Raw genomic sequence first — 20,520 nt, 5'->3', positions numbered from 1 at the left:
ACAAAGAATAGACATCTCAAATTAATGATTTTAGTGCTCTTCTATGTATAGGAGGATGCAAGAATCTGGGGCCATTTGAAAATTTTCCTTAGTGTGCAATTTACTGTCTAGGGGTCAGTATATCCAAAGCACAGAATGCTTCCTTGTTTTCTCCATCCTGAATTCCCCTCAAGGGTGGGTGACTGCAGTAGCAGTGGCTTGATCCTTGTAGAACTGGAATGGTGGGCAACATTCTTTGCTTACAGTAGGAGTTTTGGAATATGGGGAGAAAAAGAAGGGGAAAAGAGAATGGTTCGATTGATGAGGAGGGTGAGGATAGAGGATAAGGAGGTTGCTGTAGGCTTTGGAAATTGCAAGTGTTGGGGCATGTATGGCAGTGGCTCCTCTGTGGGCGAGTAGTGAGTAAGGCACAAGAACTTGTGCCGTGAGAAGTTGAGTATTTTTAATTTGAGTTGGGTAGATAAATATCAACTTTTACTGATTTTTTTATAACAATCATTATGGCTTGTTTTTTTTCCCCGTGCTTCTGGTCTACTTGACCCGATACTTAATTGGGAAGGGTGCTAGTTCCAGAGTATGAGGAATCCTAGTTAAAAGAGCCCAGGCTTCTTTTTCAGTGTTGAATAAAATTTCAGTGGACTAGTGTGAAAAGGGGGTAAAGTGTTCAGACCTTACATGGTTTAGCCCCTCTCCTGCCACCCTCCCCCTTCTTTTCTGTCCTCAACTCTTATCACTCTTTTGCTTCAACTATAATGTCCTATTTCCTTGCTATTACTCAAACAGGTCAAGGGTGTTCCTGCCTCAGGGCTTTTCACCCTTACGCTTCTTCTGGTACTTTTCCCACAGGTATCGACTAACTTGCCCTCTTACTTTCTTCAGATCTTATCAAATGTCATCTTATTTTTGAGGCTTTCTCTGACCTCTCTATGAAAAATAGCACCCTCTTTCCCCCAGACCCTTCTCTTTATTTCTTTCCCTAACACCATCTGGCATACTCTGTGTCCTGTTTACCCCGACTGGAATTTTAAGTTCCATGAGGACAGGCACTAGGTTTTGTTCATTGTTGTATCTCCAGTGCCTGCAGCAGTGCCCTGAACTACACCTAGCACTTAGTGGAATGAACAAATTCTTTCCCTTCTTCTCTTTTAGTATATTTCTACGTGAGACGGCATTTTTGTACCTGAAAAAAACCTTCATTTATTAAGCAGTCCAGTGCTAGAGCTTAATGAGAAAATAACCACCACCACCACCACCACCTCCCACTCCTTTTTTTTCGAGTGCCACTTTTTTGGGTGTTTGTTTTGTTTTTGGTTAGGGAAGCATTGTAACAGGGAAGAGCCAATTTTGACTCCACATTGGATCTGTTTCTTTTACTTTAACCTTTGCTTTTCGTTGCTTTTGTTATTATACATAATGGCCTGACTCAGGGAACCCTGCCCCTCTGCCTGGATGTTAAACTAAAGTTCCTCTGTTCAGCTCATAGGGAGACAATCTGACCCTGCCCACCTGTGAATGGCTACAGAAAAGAATAAATTAACACAACCCCTCATATTTTGCAAGACGAATGTCCTTTTTACTTTACTTCCTCACCTCCTCCCCATCTCTTCTATAAAAGAAACTGGCATCCAGACCCCAATAAGATGATTTTTTGGAGACCCCAGTCCTCCATCTTCCTGGTCTGCCGGCTTTCCGAATAAAGTCGTATTCTTTGCCTCAACACCTCATCTCCCGATTTATTGGCCTGTTGTGCGGCGAGCAGAGCGAGCTTGGACTCGGTAACAGCATCATGCCTATTGAAAAATTTCAGAATGAAGGTGGGCAGGGTCAGAATGTCTCTCTGTGAGCTGAACGAAGGCCTTTTAGTTTAACAGACAGAGGGACAGGGTTCCCTGTGGCAGGCCATTATGTATGCTTACAGCTATAGACAGTGATTATAATAACAAAAGCAACGAAACGCAAAGGTTGAAGTAAAAGAAACAGATCCAACTTGGAGTCAGAATTGGCTCTTCCTCGTTACAGTTTGGGGGTAGAAGTTTTTATAAGCAAAATTTGGGGTGAGGGCTGTAGGGTGTATGGCTTCCTTCTGGTTGGTTGGTGGTGAGGTAACAGGGCAGTGCTCCAGGAATCTTGCACTCAGCCTAAGGTTACCATCCTCCATCTGGGTGGGGGCCTTTGTTCTACAGAAGAGCTCAAAGATATAGTATCTTCCTTGAGGAGGAGCCAGGATCCTGTCCCAAGGCTTGCACTATTGTTTCTTGACTGCTCTGCCCTTGTTTCTGCATCCTCTCCCTTCCCTGATAAGCAGCTGTTTGAACCTTCCCTGTGGAACTCAGGGAAGGTCAAGGAGGCTGAATGAAGGCCTATTTCCTACAAACAAGAAATGGGGAACAGAGAAAGGCTTTTGTGCCCAGTTCTCACTGCCCGGGACCCCAAAAACATTTGGGAACTCTGGAAGGAAGTAGTTTGAAAAACCTTCATATAGTTCCATTAGATACATTAATATTTTCAGGCTTTACTTTTTTTTTTTTTTTTTTTTTTCTTTTTTCTTTTTTTTGCGGTACGCGGGCCTCTTACTGTTGTGGCCTCTCCCATTGCAGAGCACAGGCTCCGGACGCGCAGGCTCAGTGGCCATGGCTCACAGGCCCAGCCGCTCCGCGGCATGTGGGATCTTCCCGGACCGGGGCACGAACCCATGTCCCCTGCATCGGCAGGCGGACTCTCAACCACTGCGCCACCAGGGAAGCCCCAGGCTTTACTTTTAAAAGACTTGGCCAAGCTCTTGTTAAAACAGTCCAGAAAAACAAAAACAGAATCCAGAAAAAAGACTACTTCAGATATTTTAGGTTCAACCTAAATAATATAGTTAGAGGAGAGAGCATTTTTTTTTCTTGAAAAATTAGTAACACTTTCTTTTCCTTTGTGTAGATGAGTCCTGCCAATTTTTTTTTTTTTTTTTTTTTTTTTTGGGGTACGCGGGCCTTTCACTGTTGTGGCCTCTCCCGTTGCGGAGCGGCCTTGGCTCACGGGCCCAGCTGCTCTGCGGCATGTGGGATCTTCCTGGACCGGAGCACGAACCGTGTCCCCTGCATCGGCAGGAGGACTCTCAACCACTGCGCCACCAGGAAAGCCCTGGCCAATTTTAAAATACCACAATTTACAATTTGAGCATCCACAGTAGGTGGCCCATTATAATTTGAAGAAAAAATTTTTTTTTGCCTCATACTTTTCAAAAACTAAGTTTTAAAGTGTTAAAATGTATAATAATTCTGTGTTATGAAAGTGTGTGTTGTAGTTAGATAAATATGTAGCTGTGGAGGTAGGAGTATACATTATTGTATAAATGTTGGTATCACAGAGAAATGGCATGACTTAAAGTATTCCATATAAACACTGGACACTTGGCACTGAAGGGGTTGCTTGAGAAGAAAGGGGACTTAAGATTATATAATGGTGACATAATATTGATTTTTGTTTTCCATATAAAAATTTGAAGAGAAAAAAATACTGTCATTTTTAGCATTTCTGTTATTTTGTTTTTGTATATCATTCGTAGGAGTTCATTTAGTAGGTGATTACTTTGATTTATGCCTAAAAGGGTATACATGCTTTTTAAAAATTTTTATTTTATTTATTTTAATTTTTGTGGCTGCGTTGGGTCTTCGTTGCTGCGCGTGGGCTTTCTCTAGTTGTGGCAAGTGGGGGCTACTCTTCGTTGCGGTGCGTGGGCTTCTCATCATAGTGGCTTCTCTTGTTGCAGAGCATGGGCTCCAGGTGCATGGGCTTCAGTAGTTGTGGCTCGTGGGCTCTAGAGTGCAGGCTCAGCAGCTGTGGCACACGGGCTTAGTTGCTCCGTGGCATGTGGGATCTTCCCAGACCAGGGTTCGAACCCGTGTCCCCTGTATTGGCAGGTGGATTCTTAACCACTGTGCCACCAGGGAAGTCCAAAGGGTATACATTCTTAAAAAGACAAATCATCATGTTGCTTTTTCAGTAGCAGTTTCTGAAACTACAGGTCAGCTATAGAAATCACTTTTCTGTTTTTATTCCTGTGAATTCACTTATCATGGATTCCTTTTGATCCAGCTCTATTTAGGAGAACCCTTTAAAAAATGTCAACAACTCATAAGCTAGTTAGCTCCTAATGCTTTCCTTTATTTGTCTTAAAATTCTAGGAATTGAAGCCCTTTTTTATGAAGGAAGTTGGCAGTCACTTTGATGATTTTGTGACCAATCTCATTGAAAAATCCGCATCGTTAGACAATGGTGGTTGTACCCTCACATCCTTTTCTGTTCTTGAAGGAGAGAACAGCCACAGAGCTAAGTAAGTACGAGTAAGTTTCTTTTAATGCACAAGTCAACTCTAGCACAGCTCAGTGGCCTCAATGTGGATTGCACTAAAAAAGCCTGGATTCACACCGCACTACCTTTTATTAGCTATGTATTGCTATTTTAAACAGTTGAAGGGTGGGTTTCTTCATCTTAATACGTGGATTATAACAAACATGCATACCTCATTTAAGACCATGCTGACTTATAAAATAACATAGCTAACACTTGTTGAATGCTTTACATTTAAACCAAACAATGACCCTGTGAGGCACATAATATAACTGCATATTACAGGTTAGGAAACTGAAGCATGAAGCAGTTAAATGTTGTCCAAGATTACACAGTGGGGATTTGAACCCAGTGTCCATGCTCTTCACTATGTCTCATACTGCCTCTCTATTGTACCCTATACAGTACTTGTAATAAAGTACAATGCAATTAGTATACGTTATTTTAATTGGTCAGTCATCCAGAGCAGTAGAGGGAAGGCTATCAAAGGCCAGTGTGTGCTAATTTGCCATTTTGTGCTTTCCTTGGTTTTATGCCTCTTTGGTCTCTGTCAGTCTCCTGTTCTGGAGAACTGTTTTGACCAGAATAGCTAACCATAGCAGAAGTGCTAATGGTACTGCAAGAAGCCCTAAAGAAGGTGATAATGTTAGATGTTAAAATGTGAGGTTTTAGTAACTGGAGGTAACCTATTAGATCAGGAGGCTGTTGGGGATTGTTGGAAGACCTTAGGGGAGGGTATCATAAACATCAGTGCAGTTTTGGAGGACAGACCAAAATAGTATGTGAACTGAGTAAAGTATGGCTGGAGGCTTGTCCTTAGAGGTGTTTAGGAGAAGGAAGAGTGGTTGTCAGCCTGTGATGCCAGGAATGCATCTCCATAGGGGCTGGGCTGTGGGGTCTTTTTGAGTGCTGCTCTAGTTAGGTTTGTCTGACATCTCTTCCTTCCTAATCAGATATGTCTGCACCTACCTCACAGCATTGTTCAGAAGAAGCAAATGACAAAACATGCATAAAACCCTAACACAGTACCTGGGTCATAGTGAGAAGGCAGTTAATATTATAAGCTGTAGTTGGTAATATTGCTTTTCTTATCCATAGGTTTACATTTCTTGTAATACTTGAAGTACTCATATTTTAATTTTTTGCTCTTCCCAGAGATCTGAGAGCGCCTCCAGAACATGGAAAGATTTTTGTTATAAGGCGATCTCTCTTAGAGTGAGTATTTTTAGTTGCTTTTGTTAATTATTTGCATTTAAAAAAATCAAACTATTCTGATGGTTAGAATCACTGAGCACTCTATGAATGTTTAGTAGCTTTGTTCTGTATTCATGTAATACATTGGTTTTGATACTTCTTCTTGTACATTTGCCATCTCTTGCTCCTCCTTTCTGAACTTTTGGTTCTGTATCTAGTTTCAAAGGAGGAGTTGGAGGTAAGAATGGTTACTGGTCCTCTGATAAATTCCTTGAAGTTGTGCTGCTAGAACAGAAATTTTCTAATTAGGTAAACCACTTCAAGAGAGTTTCGGTGGTGCTGTCTTCTTGATACATAAATTTTTTTCATCTCTTCTTTGGCTAGCCAACTTTGAGACTTGATAGTTTTCTCAGATTTACTTATTTTAGAACCCCGATTGTGTAGATTTTATGGGGGAAAAAATAGGAAGTGTAAATTAATTGTGGCAACTTCATTTGTGAACTGAAAATTAAAGGTGCATTTTGAGTAGGTAATGAATGTGTCTTTTGAAATGTTGTCTCAGTTGATTATTTATCATTGATTTCTTCATTAGAATACTGATATTCATGAGTAATGTTCTGTGATTACTGTTTGAGATGTTTTTGGAGTGTGGATTAAGCATCTTCTGAACTGCTTTGAAGTCAAGTCTTTAATATATGGTGTTTTAAAATTAAAAATCGATTAATTTTATTGGAACTACATTTACAGTGAGCTGTTTGAGGTGGACCACATCAGAACGATATATCACATGTTCATTGCCCTCCTCATTCTCTTCATTCTCAGCACACTTGTAGTAGATTACATTGATGAAGGAAGGTAAGACAGTATACCTGTTTGCTTAGTTGATGCATGGGGTGTTGGGAGTTTTCACTATATTTAAATTTTGAAAAAAGATGGTTTGGTTAAATTGCTTCAGAAAATCCCAGAGCAGCTGATTTGAGGGTGAGAGTTCTCCCTCCTGAAAAGTACAACTATAAAGAATATTAGAAGCTTTATGACTTTTATTTTTAAAATGGTCTATTTTAATAGACCATCTTAGTAGTTTCTAGGTAGTTTTCCTAAATGAGAGAATATTGTATATATGACTTACCAATTTTTCCGCTATGGTATGCATTTTAGGTTGTTTCTAAAAATAGGTAGTTATTGGAATTTAACGTTTGAAAAACATGATGTTTTTAATATAAAAATCAAATTATAACTAAAAATGACAGTGTGATAATCATACATTGAATTATGTGCTTTATTAGTAAATTAAAATTTGAGATAATCATAATAGTATATTAGATTTTTGAATTGTACTATTTCATTCTGCAAAATCATCTTTTGTACATAAATTATTGCTATTTAAATATTTTAAGTATTTACTTTGCCATAGCGTATTTTAGAGTTTAAAATGTATTAATGTGAGAATCTAATCTTTGAGAAATTCAGAGTCTTGTTACCTTAGGTTAGTAGTTTAGGTATCTTATGTTCAAAGACCATATTATCCTAGAGCTTTTAGAAAATAGATAAATAAGTTGTGAAGCTGAGGCTTAGGAGCACATGTGTTACATCCATGACTTCTGCGTGTTAGTGTTGTTGTGTCTCCTAAAGTTGAAAGTTTTGGGTCTGAAAGTTTTTAATTTTATAAATCAGTGCTTATTAAAAATTCACTTCTGTGTTCTTTCTCTGTGCTTTTTCCCCCCAGGCTAGTGCTTGAGTTCAATCTCATGTCTTACGCTTTTGGCAAACTTACTGTTGCTATGTGGACGTGGTGCACCATGTTCTTATGTACACTTACAGTTCCCTATTTCCTGTTTCAACGCTGGGCCAGAGGCTATCACAGGAGTTCTCATCCAGTAGTCCATTCTCTCTTGCATTGCTTCCTTTTTGTGGTCTTCCAGATTGGAGTTCTAGGTTTGGGACCACTTTATGTTGTATTAGTGTATACACTACCACCGGCTTCCCGATTCATTGTTATACTCGAACAGGTAAGGTTTTGAGTGTTGCTCAATACAATGCTATGCTTAGTTAATAATAATAATTTGTTATTTTTTGTTGTATTAGTTGGATAAATTTTCATATCTGGTTCTTTGTGCTATTATCTATAAAATTAAAGTGTTAAACTACATCATCTTGTCTTTTTTTTTTGCGGTACGCGGGCCTCTCACTGTTGTGGCCTCTCCCGTTGCGGAGCACAGGCTCCGGACGCGCAGGCTCAGCAGCCATGGCTCATGGGCCTAGCTCCTCCGCGGCATGTGGGATCCTCCCGGACCGGGGCACGAACCCGTGTCCCCTGCATCGGCAGGCGGACTCTCAACCACTGCGCCACTAGGGAAGCTCCATCATCTTGTCTTTTAAAATTCGTTCTACCTTCAGTGTTCTCTGATTCTTGATAATTGAAATAAATTACACTGAACTGTTCTGGATGAATTCAAATTTTGTTCTTGAACACTTTTTGTAGAAGCCATCTAAAGTATAAAATATTTTTGTAATTAAAAACTCTACTTTTGAAGTGTCAGATTCATTGTTTTGTCATACAGCCATCTAAAAGATTTATTTTGTTTGTACGCCCTTCAGAATTTTCTGACTTTTATTGGCTATCTGTAATGCTCGGTTTGGCTGTCTGTAATGCTCTGTTTGACTGATGGAAAGGACCGTTTCAGGAGACTTTCTCTGAACAGGCTTTTAATTTCTTAATTTGTAATATACCTGTAACAGATGGTGCTGTTAGTTGCAAAATAATTTGAGTAATAACATGTCTCTCTTTAGAGTTTGTTTTTCATTTGTTTTAGTCCTTAAAAGTGAGTTTGAGTTGGTATATACAAAATTAAGTTCTTTGTGTGTTTATAATCTAGTGCTGTTCTGTGGTTGCTTATAAGAGACAAGACAGTGAAAGAAAATTCATCTTTTTCCCCCACTCCTTTGTAGATTCGTTTGATAATGAAGGCGCACTCATTTGTCAGAGAGAATGTGCCTCGGGTACTCAGTTCAGCCAAGGAGAAATCAAGTATGTAATTCCATAAGTCAAAGGATTATTCACAGGGTATTTCAACCTTTGGTGTTTACTGGGATGGCATATTACATTCTGTAGACATTTATGTTTGATTTTAAATAAAAGGATCCAAAAAAAAAAAGAAACCTGTTGGGAGGGGAGGAAAAAAATGTATATATGATCTGAAAGACCTTCTCACTGTTTCCTGATTGTTCCTGTTTTACCTTTGGTCCCCCAAATTTAAAACATTGATCATTAGACTCCTGCAACTTCTGCGTTATTTGTATAGAATGTTAATAGAGTCATTACACCCCATGTGCTTACTTTTCTTGAATTGCTGCTTCAAACTCTAGAAGTTATGTCTAAGTCACAGGAGTAACTTAGTTTAGAGGGATTGATAATATTCAATTAATTTAGGAATAAGAAGTCATCATTTTGGGAGAGCAGGAAGAAACAACATGAGCTAAGGAGAGGTAGCTTTTTGTCTTCCCTATTCTGTGCTTATTTTCCTCTTTCAGTTTTGCTGAAAGAAATTGAAGAGCCTCCAGTCTAAGCATAGTTTTCCTTTTCCAGGCACTGTTCCAGTACCCACAGTCAACCAGTACTTGTACTTCTTATTTGCTCCTACCCTCATCTACCGTGACAACTATCCCAGGTAATGGCATTATGAAGCAGAAATGGGGTAGCACCAGGAGTGTGCCAGGAAGGAGGTGGGGTAGGTAGACCAGTTCAGGTAGGGCTACAGAGCAGTTGGAATGGGTTTTAATTTTCTTGCTGGCATGGGAAACCCCAAATCGTGATTCTAGCAATCTGATTTTATTTCAGTCATTCTTGACAGAATTGTACAAGTATTTCCTATGTCAAAAATGATGTTCTGGGGGCTTCCCTGGTGGCGCAGTGGTTGAGAGTCCACCTGCCGATGCAGGGGGCACAGGTTCGTGCCCCGGTCTGGAAAGATCCCACATGCCGTGGAGCGGCTAGGCCCGTGAGCCATGGCCGCTGAGCCTGCGCGTCCGGAGCCTGTGCTCCCCAACGGGAGAGGCCACAGCAGTGAGAGGCCCGCGTACCGCAAAAAAAATAACAGAAAAAAAAAAAAGATATTCTGTGTGGGAAGATACTGTGAGGACCTTTTTAAAAGTTCATTTATTTACTTTATTTAGAAAGTAATTTTGTTTCTTCCGTTTTAGGACTCCCACTGTAAGATGGGGTTATGTGGCTATGCAGTTTGCACAGGTAAATTTTTTTTTGTGCCTAAGGTTTGTTGGCTGGTGGGAGATGGGGATTTGAATATAATAATAATTTAATATATTTAAAGTGTTGTTTAATTCATGTCTCCTGGGAGCTCTAGAACTCTTTTTTAAAAAAATTTATTTATTATTTATTTTTGGCTGTGTTGGGTCTTCGTTTCTGTGCGAGGGCTTTCTCTAGTTGTGGCGAGCGGGGGCCGCTTTTTCATCGCGATGTGCGGGCGTCTCACTATCGCGGCCTCTCTTGTTGCGGAGCACAGGCTCCAGACGCGCAGGCTCAGTAGTTGTGGCTCATGGGCCTAGTTGCTACTAGGGATGTAGTGGGATCGCAGCATGTGGGATCTTCCCAGACCAGGGCTCGAACCCGTGTCCCCTGCATTGGCAGGCAGATCCTCAACCACTGCACCACCAGGGAAGCCCTAGAACTCTTACTGAAGTCTTTAAACTATTCCCAGTTCAGTAAATGGTGTTTGCTTTGCCAATACATCAAAACTAATTTTCTACAATTAAAAAAAAAATTTTTTTTTAAGTAAAATAATTCCATTTGGTTACTTCAGTATGCATCTACATTAAATTCCCCCTCCCGTTCTGTTTTTTATTTTATTTTTGGATGTATATCTGTGTGGATGTGGTATGACACTCCCTCAACCCCTTATCAGAATCATAAATCCCAGAAGATCCCATTTTAAAATCTTGTGTCAATCAAATACCCCTTTATGAAATAGGTTCTTTTGTTATGAGTTTCATGTAGCAGGAAAAAGAGATTCCAGAGTCTGATCTTTTAAAAATGCCATCTGGTAAAGGGTTGGGAATAGGTATGGTAGAAATTAGGCTTGAGTACTATCTCTGAAGGATTACAGTTCAACAATCTTATATACTAGTGTTAAATGGAATATATGTGTAAACGTTAGTTTACAGGTCACATATATATGTTCTTTTGAAGGAAAAAAATCACTTTTTATCGTTCCTGATCAAGCTGTCTTTATTATAATTATCTTTGTTGTGTTCCAGGTTTTTGGTTGCTTTTTTTATGTGTACTACGTCTTTGAAAGGCTCTGCACCCCCTTGTTTCGGAATATCAAACAGGAGCCCTTCAGCGCTCGTGTTCTGGTCTTATGTATATTTAACTCCATCTTGCCAGGTAACATGGGTACTGGTTAATTTGGCTGTTCATAAAGTTGCAAGGAAAATAGAAAGCCATTGCGTGTGAGCACCTTTGATTTACCTGCTTTTCGCTATCAACTCATCTATGCATCTATACCCATCTTTAACCTCTTTCCATCTATCTGACAGATGAAGCATCCTTCCAGTCCCTGGCCAATCTTTCCATTTGTCTTCTTTCACTCAAGTTTTGCTTTCTCTGACTGTGGATAGTCTGTATTCATGCTTTATCTTCCCGTTCACTATTCACTGTAATCTTGCTCCTAATCTGACCAGGCCATTGAAATGGCCTTTATTAAAATCTCTAATCTCCTCCAGTAGTTGGCTTAGCCCTTATTCTGTTTGATCTCCATGAAGCATTGGGTGCTGTTGACCACATTTTGAAGTCTTTCTTGCCACTCTCTTATTCTCCTGTCTTTCTGGCCATACCATACATAGCAGTGAACCAGACATACATACTCTTTATTCTCTGGAAGCTTGCAGTTTAGTTATATTTACAGTTTCCTTTACTTACTCTTTCTCTTTCCTCTACCCATTATATGTTGGTATTGTTTTCTGCCATCACGTTCTTTCTTCCTCTCCCTCTCTCCCAGACATCTGCTAGTAATCCTCCCTGATTGCCCCTCAAGATTTACTCCAATACATTATTTTATCTGTCCCTCTGATGGGATATGTGTTACATATGTGTGTCTTCCTCACTAAGCTGCAAATTCCATAAGCTTAAGCATTGTATCTTATAGCCAGTCATAGTCTCTCCTACATTGTCTTATACATAGTAGGCTAATATTTTTTGAAAAAACAAGTGAATGAAAAGGATGGGCATGTAAATGGGTATTTTAAAATATAGTGTAATATATAATATACTAAGGTGCTGTTGAACTTTGTCTCATAGTGGAGATGACATTTAACATTGGGTATTGAAAAATAAGTAGGCATTTGCCGGGCAGAGGGGTGGTGGAAAGTTGCTTCCAGGTAGTGGGGTGGGTTCAAAGGCATGGAGTATTTTGGAATGGCACAAGTTCAGTTGTGGATGATGTTTGCTACATTGGGAGTAGAGGCAGAGGTAAGTTAACCTTGTCACTATTGACATTTTGGGCTGGATAATTCTTTCTTTGGGGGGCTGTCACGTGCATTGTAGGATATTAGCCACATCCTGGCCTCTAACAACTGGATATCATAGCACAAGGCCCGCTTCTTGAATTGTGATAACCAAAAATGTCTCCAGAATTGCCAGCCGTCTCCTGGGGGCAAAATCTCTCCCAGTTTTAAACAGCTGGTTTAGAGGAATACACGGCCAGATTTTAAAGGGCTTTTACCACCAAGTTAAGCCATACATCTAGGCATTTCCATTAAAAACAGGCTGGGTCATTTTTGTCTATAAAACCCACTTGGAAGAAAGTTATTTCTTTATTAGGTTAAAATAATTAACTTTCAAAATACACTGTATCATTTCTGGAATGGGTAAGCTGGAATAATAGCTTTTATTTTACAAAATAATTCCAGCTAAGCAAATGACGACATATAATGAACTGATTGGTATGTGAGCTGTTTGGAAAGAGTCTTAATGTTGTTCCTCTTATTTTTAGCTGTGCTGATACTGTTCCTTAGTTTTTTTGCCTTTTTGCACTGCTGGCTCAATGCCTTTGCTGAGATGTTACGCTTTGGTGACAGGATGTTTTATAAGGTAATGTGTACTTGGACTCATCTTCCTTTTCACATTTTATTTGTGTACTCGTTGTTACATATTTGAGCATTGTTAGCTACTAGCTTTTTAACATAAATGTTGTGAAATCGTTTTCTTCCACAGGTTTTACCAATATTAAGTCTGAAATTCTATTACTGATTTAAGTGGCGTAGTCTTGTCTTTTATTCTACCTCTAAATCTGCTCCCTTAGTACCGCATTTGGTTCCTGCTGGATCCTGTATTGGTGATTACAGTGGAAAAGCAGGTGTCCAGAGGGCATTCTGAGACTTTGCTGACTTTTTATTCATTTGAAATCGGCTGTCTGCTGCTGTAGGAGTGATCTCAGCAAATTATTCTATTTAAGATTGTTGAACAGTTCATGAAGGAAGTAACTTTTCCCTCCTTTATTTTGAAAGGCATTAATTCTGCTTCAGATAGTATTCTTACACTTCCAAAGTTGGAATTAAGTTGTAGAGTAGAGGCAGAGTGGTTCACAGTGTTCTGTAATCCCACCTGAAGCCCTCTAGAATTTTGTCTGTTCATGTTTTGGCAACACTCCAAGCCTACCCCTCCTTTCTCAAAGAAGCAGTGAGTGCGTGTTGCAAATTTTATGTCTTATTCCATTGGTCTGATCTTAAGAGTAAGAAACAGGATATATATAAAGGAGCACCAGGACTTGGAGGTAGCCACCATCTCACTCGTGGTACAACTTAAATTTTGCTGTCTATGATACCAGCAAACTGCTCTTGAGGGTTATCACCCTATCTAGGTCTGTGTGACCTTAGAATTCTCTCATTGTGTTTTAGCAAGGTAAGGGGGATTTACTGATTGTTATTTAGATGAACATTAGATTTAATGATTATGTTGTGTATCTTCCATCATAACTTGTGTGATAAAGAGATAGTGAACCTGGGAACTTAATCATCCATAAAACTAGGATTAATGTCACATTGAACACTAATAACCAAAATGCCTTTGAAGATTTTTCTGACATCAGTGTATGGACTAACAATTTATCATAACACACTCTAGGTGTTATATTATGTGTGTATATTCCCTGGGAGTAGGTTTTGCTTTGGTTCTGTGTATATGTATACCTTTGCTTTTTTCCTTAGGATTGGTGGAACTCCACATCATACTCTAACTATTACAGGACCTGGAATGTGGTGGTCCATGACTGGCTATATTACTATGCTTACAAGGACTTTCTCTGGGTAAGCAGCGAGATTTAGTTAATGTTGTTTAAGAAATGGAGATTCTTTTCCAGAAAGTATTACTATTGTGCAGCTGGAGGAAGTTATACTTAGTTGTCTTCAATTCTCTTGTGAGCCGTTAATGTCTTAAGAAACCTTCTGCTTTGAATAGCACTGCTTAGAGACCAGTATCTACAGTTACTAGGACTAAGACCATGTTTTTGCTCTGGATTTTGATTTTACATGACTACAAAGCAAGAATGCGTGCAGGCATTTGGAGAAGTTGAAATGATCCACCAGTAATGGATCATTTTGTTGGAGTCTCATTGCCAGCAAATAATCTCCCCTAGCTTTTTCCATTTGTTTTTTTGTTTTTCTTCCTTTGTTAGAAGTGGAGAAACCACCTATGTTTGGATTTACAGCTCTCCGATATAGATTATTAATATATGTCTTTGAGACATTCTTTAGAGCATCGCTTATTTAGACTGAAGAAACGTAGTCTTGAGTCTCATGGTTGATTAACGTTGGTATCTCTGGATTGCAGGTTTGAATTGTTAAATAAGGGCACTATTTGGCTAAATGACAGTGTGTTGTGGTGCAAATAGCACAGTATTCGAATGCTCTTTCATTTATAAATGTAATTTGACTTATGGAGGCAAGTCCCTTGTTTCTAAATCTTAGTTTTGTTACCTGTAAAAATGGTACCTGCCCAATCTACCGTACAATGCTACTCTAGATTTGATGTGTCCGTTTAGCAATGAAAACTATGTTTTGTCAACCATAGTGAGTTACAAATATAAGTTATTAATGTTTTTGAAAATATGCTCGATCTTTCAACATTAATGGTTTTGAAAATATGTCATTTAGTAAAGTAAGGATTTTTAAGCATAGATGTTTTTGTCATTATTTTAGTACATTGGATTACTCCAAGTAGACTTAGAAAATCAAATATGAATATAATAGGTGCCTTTAGTGTGTGTTAATTATAAGTCTTATGTACTTCATGTTTAATTACTTACTTTCTGAAAATTGCCTCTAATATTTTCCTTTTACCCTAGTTTTTCACAAAGAAGTTCAAGTCAGCTGCCATGTTAGCTGTCTTTGCTGTGTCTGCTGTAGTGCACGAATATGCCTTGGCTGTTTGCTTGAACTTTTTCTATCCAGTGCTTTTCGTGCTCTTCATGTTCTTTGGAAGTAAGTATCTTGGCATCTCCTGAGTACTGAGTATTATGCTAAAAGAAATTTAGAATATAAAATCAAAGTAGAAAACTAGATAGTAATACCATTTCAAGGCAATGTTTGTTTATCAGATGGTAAGAACATTAATTTTGAGTAATTATGTACAACTCTGTTGCAGGATGCTTACACTTTGATGTAGAGAAATGAACTAAATAAGCTCTTGAAGACTGTTGATAACACTGACTTGGTAGCTCATGAAAACTATAAACAACCTCGCCATTCTTAAACTCTGTTCAGTGTTCACTCTCTGAAAAAAACTAACCCTTTTTTGGGTGGGGTGGAGAGGGACAAGTTAGAATAGGAATGCGTCCATGAAATATGTTTTCACCTGTTCTGAATACTGATTGCTTTCCAAATAATCACTGATTAATAAATTTAAACAGTGAAGCTTCATTTGTACTTATGGGACCAATGGCCAGCATAGAACCTGTATATACACAGTTGATGCTGTTTATGATAACTAAATGATTGTAGCAGATATCTGAGGCCCCTCATCTCCTGGTAGATTTTGTTTTGATGACTATATATATTTTTTGTTGTTTTCCTAACTTCAGTGGCTTTCAACTTCATTGCCAATGATAGTCGGAAAAGGCCAATTTGGAATGTTCTGATGTGGACTTCCCTTTTCGCGGGCAATGGAGTCCTCCTGTGCTTTTATTCTCAAGAGTGGTATGCACGTCAACACTGCCCCTTGAAAAATGTGAGTCATCAATCAGGCTGGAGTGGTGAAGTAACCTATTTGTCCCCTGATTGTGAGGGTTGGTGGACAGTGTTAAGGGGAAGGGAGTAGTGGAGATGGTGATAAATTAATGTTAAGGGGAGGGAAATGTGGAGTAAAAGCAGTAACTTATCTTACTGCACTGTCCTTGAACTTTTTCTTTTCTTTGGTTTTCTTCCCATTGAACTCTCCTAGTTCTTGGTTCTCTCTCTCTTTTTTTTTCTCTTTATCTGATTTTTCTTTAGCTCTTTCTAATAGCCTTCCTGGGCCCTGAAAATGTAGGTCTTCTTCAAGGTTTTCCCAGTGGCATGTGTATCCACCCCCACCCCCAAATATGCATCTTTTACCTCTTCCTTCCCGAAGTAATAAACTCTATAAAAATGTCCAGCTAGACTCATATGCCTAGGAGCCCATTTCCCTTTTTTTGTTGTATTTTTCTTGTTTGTAATTTTGTAAGAGTCTCATTCTTAGAGCTTTAGTTTTCAGCTGCTTGTAGAAAACTCCCAAATATTTGGGGTGGGGGGCTTCTTGATACATCTGCTTGGGTATTTCTCACGGATACCTATAACTGAAGATATTTAAAATCAAATTAATCAGTTTCTCTCCCAAAGCTTCTGTCCACCCTGATTTTGCTATGCTGCCCTCGCATCCCCTCCTTATTTCCTATGAGTCCCCTTTGTGCATTTGAACTAACTGCTCTGGACTCTGGACTCTGTCTCTGGTCACTCTACTCTTTGCACTCAGATTTCACCTGTCAGATTTTATCAAGATCTGATTTGGATGCAGTGTCATCCATGAAGCTTATTTATTTATTTATTTGGTTGGTTGGTTGCGCTGGGTCTTAGTTGCGGCTCGCCGGCTCCTTAGTTGTGGCACATGGGCTCCTTGCTTGTGGCATGCGAACTCTTAGTTGCGGCATGCATGTGGGATCTAGTTCCCTGACCAGGGATCGAACCCAGGCCCCCTGCGTGGAGTCTTAACCACTGCACCACCAGGGAAGTCCCCATGAAGCTTTTTAAAATTCCTGCTCTAGTCTCTTTTCTATTTCTGAACTTTCATAGTATTTCATCTGTTCCTCGTTTAGATGATTCAGTAATTTAAGCTTTGTATTATAGTAATTTGTGTATATTATCATCCTTAACCTACCACCATTTAGATTTAGGGCTACTAAAAATAGGACTTCGCTAAAACAAAATGCAAGATACAGGAAAAAGGTAGTGCCTCTTTAGAATTTGGTCAGGAGTCCATGCAGTTGTGTAGAGTTTACTGGACTTAGCTTCATGTACAGCTTCTAAATCAAGTAAATCTGTGCTATAGATAAAAATGATGAACATCTTTTGAATTAGTGAGCTGCTTATAGCTTGAAGGTTACTGAAATGCTGGGAGGCATTTTAGAGATGTGCCATGTGTAACATCAACACCCCCATCTACCCCATATCTCATACGTACAGTGCACACAAATAAACTACTCTTCCATTCTTTTTTTTCCCCTCAAAGCCCACATTTCTGGATTACATCCGGCCACGTTCCTGGACTTGTCGTTATGTGTTTTAGAAGCTTGGACTTTGTTTCCTTCCTTGACTGAAGATTGGGTATTTTACCTGATTTGGGGCCACCATCTGTTTCCAGCCATTACTGAAGTTATCTGTGTTATTTGGACCACTCCAGGCTTTACAGATGGCTCACTCCATTACTAGGTCACCTGAAGCTGAGCTGTTAGAAGTTTCCTGGAAGCTTGTACACTTTTAAGCAGTTCTTAATTTTTTCCTTTTTGGGAGAAGGGAGACTTGTAGCTGATATAATGACAGATTTTTGCTGGGTCATATCAGTTTAAACCTCAGAAATTCTGTTTTGTTTCTTGATTGCATCTAATTAGAGACTAAACATCATGTTTTCTTGGCCACTGAATTAGCCAAAACATTGATGAAGAAATCATTTAAGTACCCCTGGCTTAGAAATTTTTTCATGTGCATTGTTGGAATGTATGCTCATTAACCATGCAATTGGGAAAGAAAATAATGTGGAATGTTTTGCTATTTCTAGTAAAGAGAAAATATCTATTTTTCCAAAGATAATCTTGTTATATATCCTAATTTGTATTTTTTTTTAAAGTTCAGTTCTATTTTTATCTTGTTTTTGCTATACAGTGTAGGTCGTGATATCTGTGAAGCAAAATTATCCCTTTCACCTTGAATTCTTGAGTTTGCATCCATAATATTATATATTGAGGGGGACAGAAGTAGGAAGGGAAAAAGAAGTGGCACAGGACAAAGAAAAATATTTCCTCTTTTAATTTCTAAAGTAATTTTTAAAAAGAACTTGCAGAGTCAATAATGTGTTTAAATTATTTTATTGTGGAACTTATGTGGAAGATAACTTTTGTTGTTTAAACTTTCAGGTAATAACTTCTTTGAAGTTATTTAGAAGTAACCTTTGGTACAGTTATTTTATCTAATAAATACTGACATGAATTATTTTTCAGACTAGTAAGTCTGTTGCATAAGTATTAATCACCACCGTTAAAGGGAATATTAAAGATCCAGAAGCTGGCTTCTGCATTTGCTCAATTATTATACTTTTTTTTCAATTATTATACTTCTAATGGTAGTGTACTTTAGTTGCAATAAATTAATAGGTGATCATTTTCAAGAAAATGTACTTTATTGTATGATGTTCCATGTTATCAGATGCCTATAGCTAATACAGTGTGGTGTGTAGGAATTATTTTGGTTGTTTGAATGACATATGATTATGTTGGTAAAGACTGAGCTTTGGAAGGGTTTTTGAAGACCATGTAGGTTCAACCCAAAGAAGGGAGGCTTATGAATTACCCAAAATTTGAGAAGCAGCCAACTTGAGAAACTATCTTGGTATTCTAGCAGCCCTACTGCTATCCAGAAAGTTTTGAGAAATCTTTTTCAAATTGTTTTCAAAAAGTTAGTTTGAATCTCACAAGAAGGTAAGTAAAGTTTCTTAATAGTCACAACTTAATTTGTACCACAAGTTCTCAGCTAAGTTTCCCATACCTTTGGTCCAGTTGAGTTTGGGCAAATCCAACCTCAACAGGCAAAAGTGTACCTCAAAGAAGGTTATTTTTAAAAGGGTATTCCAGGATTTCCCTCGTGGCACAGTGGTTAAGACTCCACCTGCCAATGCAGGGGACATGGGTTTGAGCCCTTGTCCAGGAAGATCCCACATGCTGCGGAGCAACTAAGCCCGTGCACCACAACTACTGAGCCTGCTCTCTAGAGTCCAGAGCCACAACTACTGAGTCCGCGTGCCACAACTACCGAAGCCCGCGTGCCACAACTACGCACGCCTAGAGCCTGTGCTCCACAACAAGAAAAGCCACCACAGTGAGAAGCCCGCACACCACAACCAAGAGTAGCCCCTGCTTGCCACAACTAGAGAAAGCCCGCACACGGCAACGAAGACCCAATGCAGCCCAAAATAAAATAATAAATAAATAAATAAATTTTTTAAAAAAAGAAAAGTAATGAGTTTAAAATTTCTCTCCTATAAAGTATTAATGACAGTAATCATTAGTTTGGGTGTGTTATCTAAGAGAACAACTAATATCTCTAACTTTGTCATAAATTTGTTAGAAGCTCTTATTCTCAATTCTGGGTAGTGAGGAAAAATGGAGGGGTTTTTTGTTTGTTTTTGGTGGATTAATTACTGCAATTGCCTAGGTAAAGTTGCTTCCTCATGTTAGAGCTTAATTAGAAAATGGAGGCTGCTTTTACCCCTCTCGGTAACCACAACGTTTGGAAGCAAAAGGAGTAGTGGAAATGTTTTTTCCGTTTTCAATAGTTACAGGGTGAAAGTGGATGATATTTGCAGGTTAAGAAAGTACAGTGTGTAAAGTAAGTATTCTATATTTGCATACACAGATTATGTTGTAGAAGTAATTCATTTAGTATAGGCAATTTTTATCATAGTTTAAAAATTATACTTACCTGAAAAATTGAATCCTGAAGTCTTTATAGGAAACCTAACAACATTTATGTTTTAGAAGTTGGTCATGTGGGCTACATAGCATGAATTGTTGAAGTCTTTTATGCAAAAATATTTTTGTTTTGTGCGGTCATACGTAATTTTGAGTAAAGTTCATTGTTTTCTTTGGAGGAAAATAACAGAGATGAACTAACATAGCTGTAGTAAGAAGGTGGCCTGGTGTAGTATAGTAATTTATACATGTTACTTTTGAAACCTTTAAAAAAAATTGCTAGGCTTAAGCCCAGCATGTAAATCATGCTGCTTCTGGTTGAGACAGGGATGCAGGGCTGGAGCCATTGTTTGGTTATATCCATTTCCTCTTACCCCCAAATACCCAGTTTGAAAACCACTGGTGTGGTGAAAGAAGTCCATGCACAGCCTTGTGATTAAGATAGCCCCATACTTACTAGCAGTGGCACCCAAAGTTGCTTAATTTATCAGAGCCACAGTTTTCCTCATCTGTAAAATGGGGATTAATAACTACCTCATTCGGTTGCTGCAAACCACTAGCCCAGGCAGAAATAGAGCCTCGTTATTTTCTTACTCTCCATAAATTCCAAACCTAAATCCTTACTATTATTTCACTGGAATCCTTAAAAAAAGACCTGGGATGGCGGTGGGGGGTGTTTCAAATGCTGCACACTCCCAAGAATATATACTTTTAAATAGACTCTCAGGCTGATGGTGAATTGGCTTTGCACCTTGATAGATACAGGCTCTCACATAATAGAATT

At 38.8% G+C, this 20,520-nt stretch overlaps 1 protein-coding gene across 4 annotated transcripts in view; it reads left to right on the top strand.

Annotated features, from left to right (window-relative positions):
• Window positions 1-19,059, top strand: part of SOAT1 (sterol O-acyltransferase 1) — a 54,077-nt gene extending 35,018 nt beyond the window's left edge. For 3 of the 4 annotated variants that reach the window (XM_029230066.1, XM_029230067.1, XM_029230065.1), the window contains exons 5-17: window positions 4,173-4,321; window positions 5,494-5,553; window positions 6,280-6,387; window positions 7,259-7,541; window positions 8,482-8,560; window positions 9,119-9,200; window positions 9,733-9,778; window positions 10,804-10,933; window positions 12,540-12,637; window positions 13,753-13,851; window positions 14,889-15,024; window positions 15,624-15,769; window positions 17,285-19,059. In XM_029230066.1, coding sequence (XP_029085899.1) covers window positions 4,173-4,321; window positions 5,494-5,553; window positions 6,280-6,387; window positions 7,259-7,541; window positions 8,482-8,560; window positions 9,119-9,200; window positions 9,733-9,778; window positions 10,804-10,933; window positions 12,540-12,637; window positions 13,753-13,851; window positions 14,889-15,024; window positions 15,624-15,769; window positions 17,285-17,341 — 1,473 coding nt within the window. In that variant the 3' untranslated portion in view covers window positions 17,342-19,059. The remainder of the gene's footprint in view (window positions 1-4,172; window positions 4,322-5,493; window positions 5,554-6,279; window positions 6,388-7,258; window positions 7,542-8,481; window positions 8,561-9,118; window positions 9,201-9,732; window positions 9,779-10,803; window positions 10,934-12,539; window positions 12,638-13,752; window positions 13,852-14,888; window positions 15,025-15,623; window positions 15,770-17,284) is intronic. The other variant, XM_029230069.1, reaches the window with a different exon arrangement.
• Window positions 19,060-20,520: the final 1,461 nt, after the last annotated feature.

This window comes from Monodon monoceros, unplaced genomic scaffold, assembly GCF_005190385.1.
Source record: "Monodon monoceros isolate NGI ecotype Baffin Bay Population unplaced genomic scaffold, NGI_Narwhal_1 Super_Scaffold_18, whole genome shotgun sequence".
Taxonomy (NCBI): Eukaryota; Metazoa; Chordata; class Mammalia; order Artiodactyla; family Monodontidae; genus Monodon; species Monodon monoceros.
This window is presented reverse-complemented; position numbering and strand designations above follow the sequence as displayed.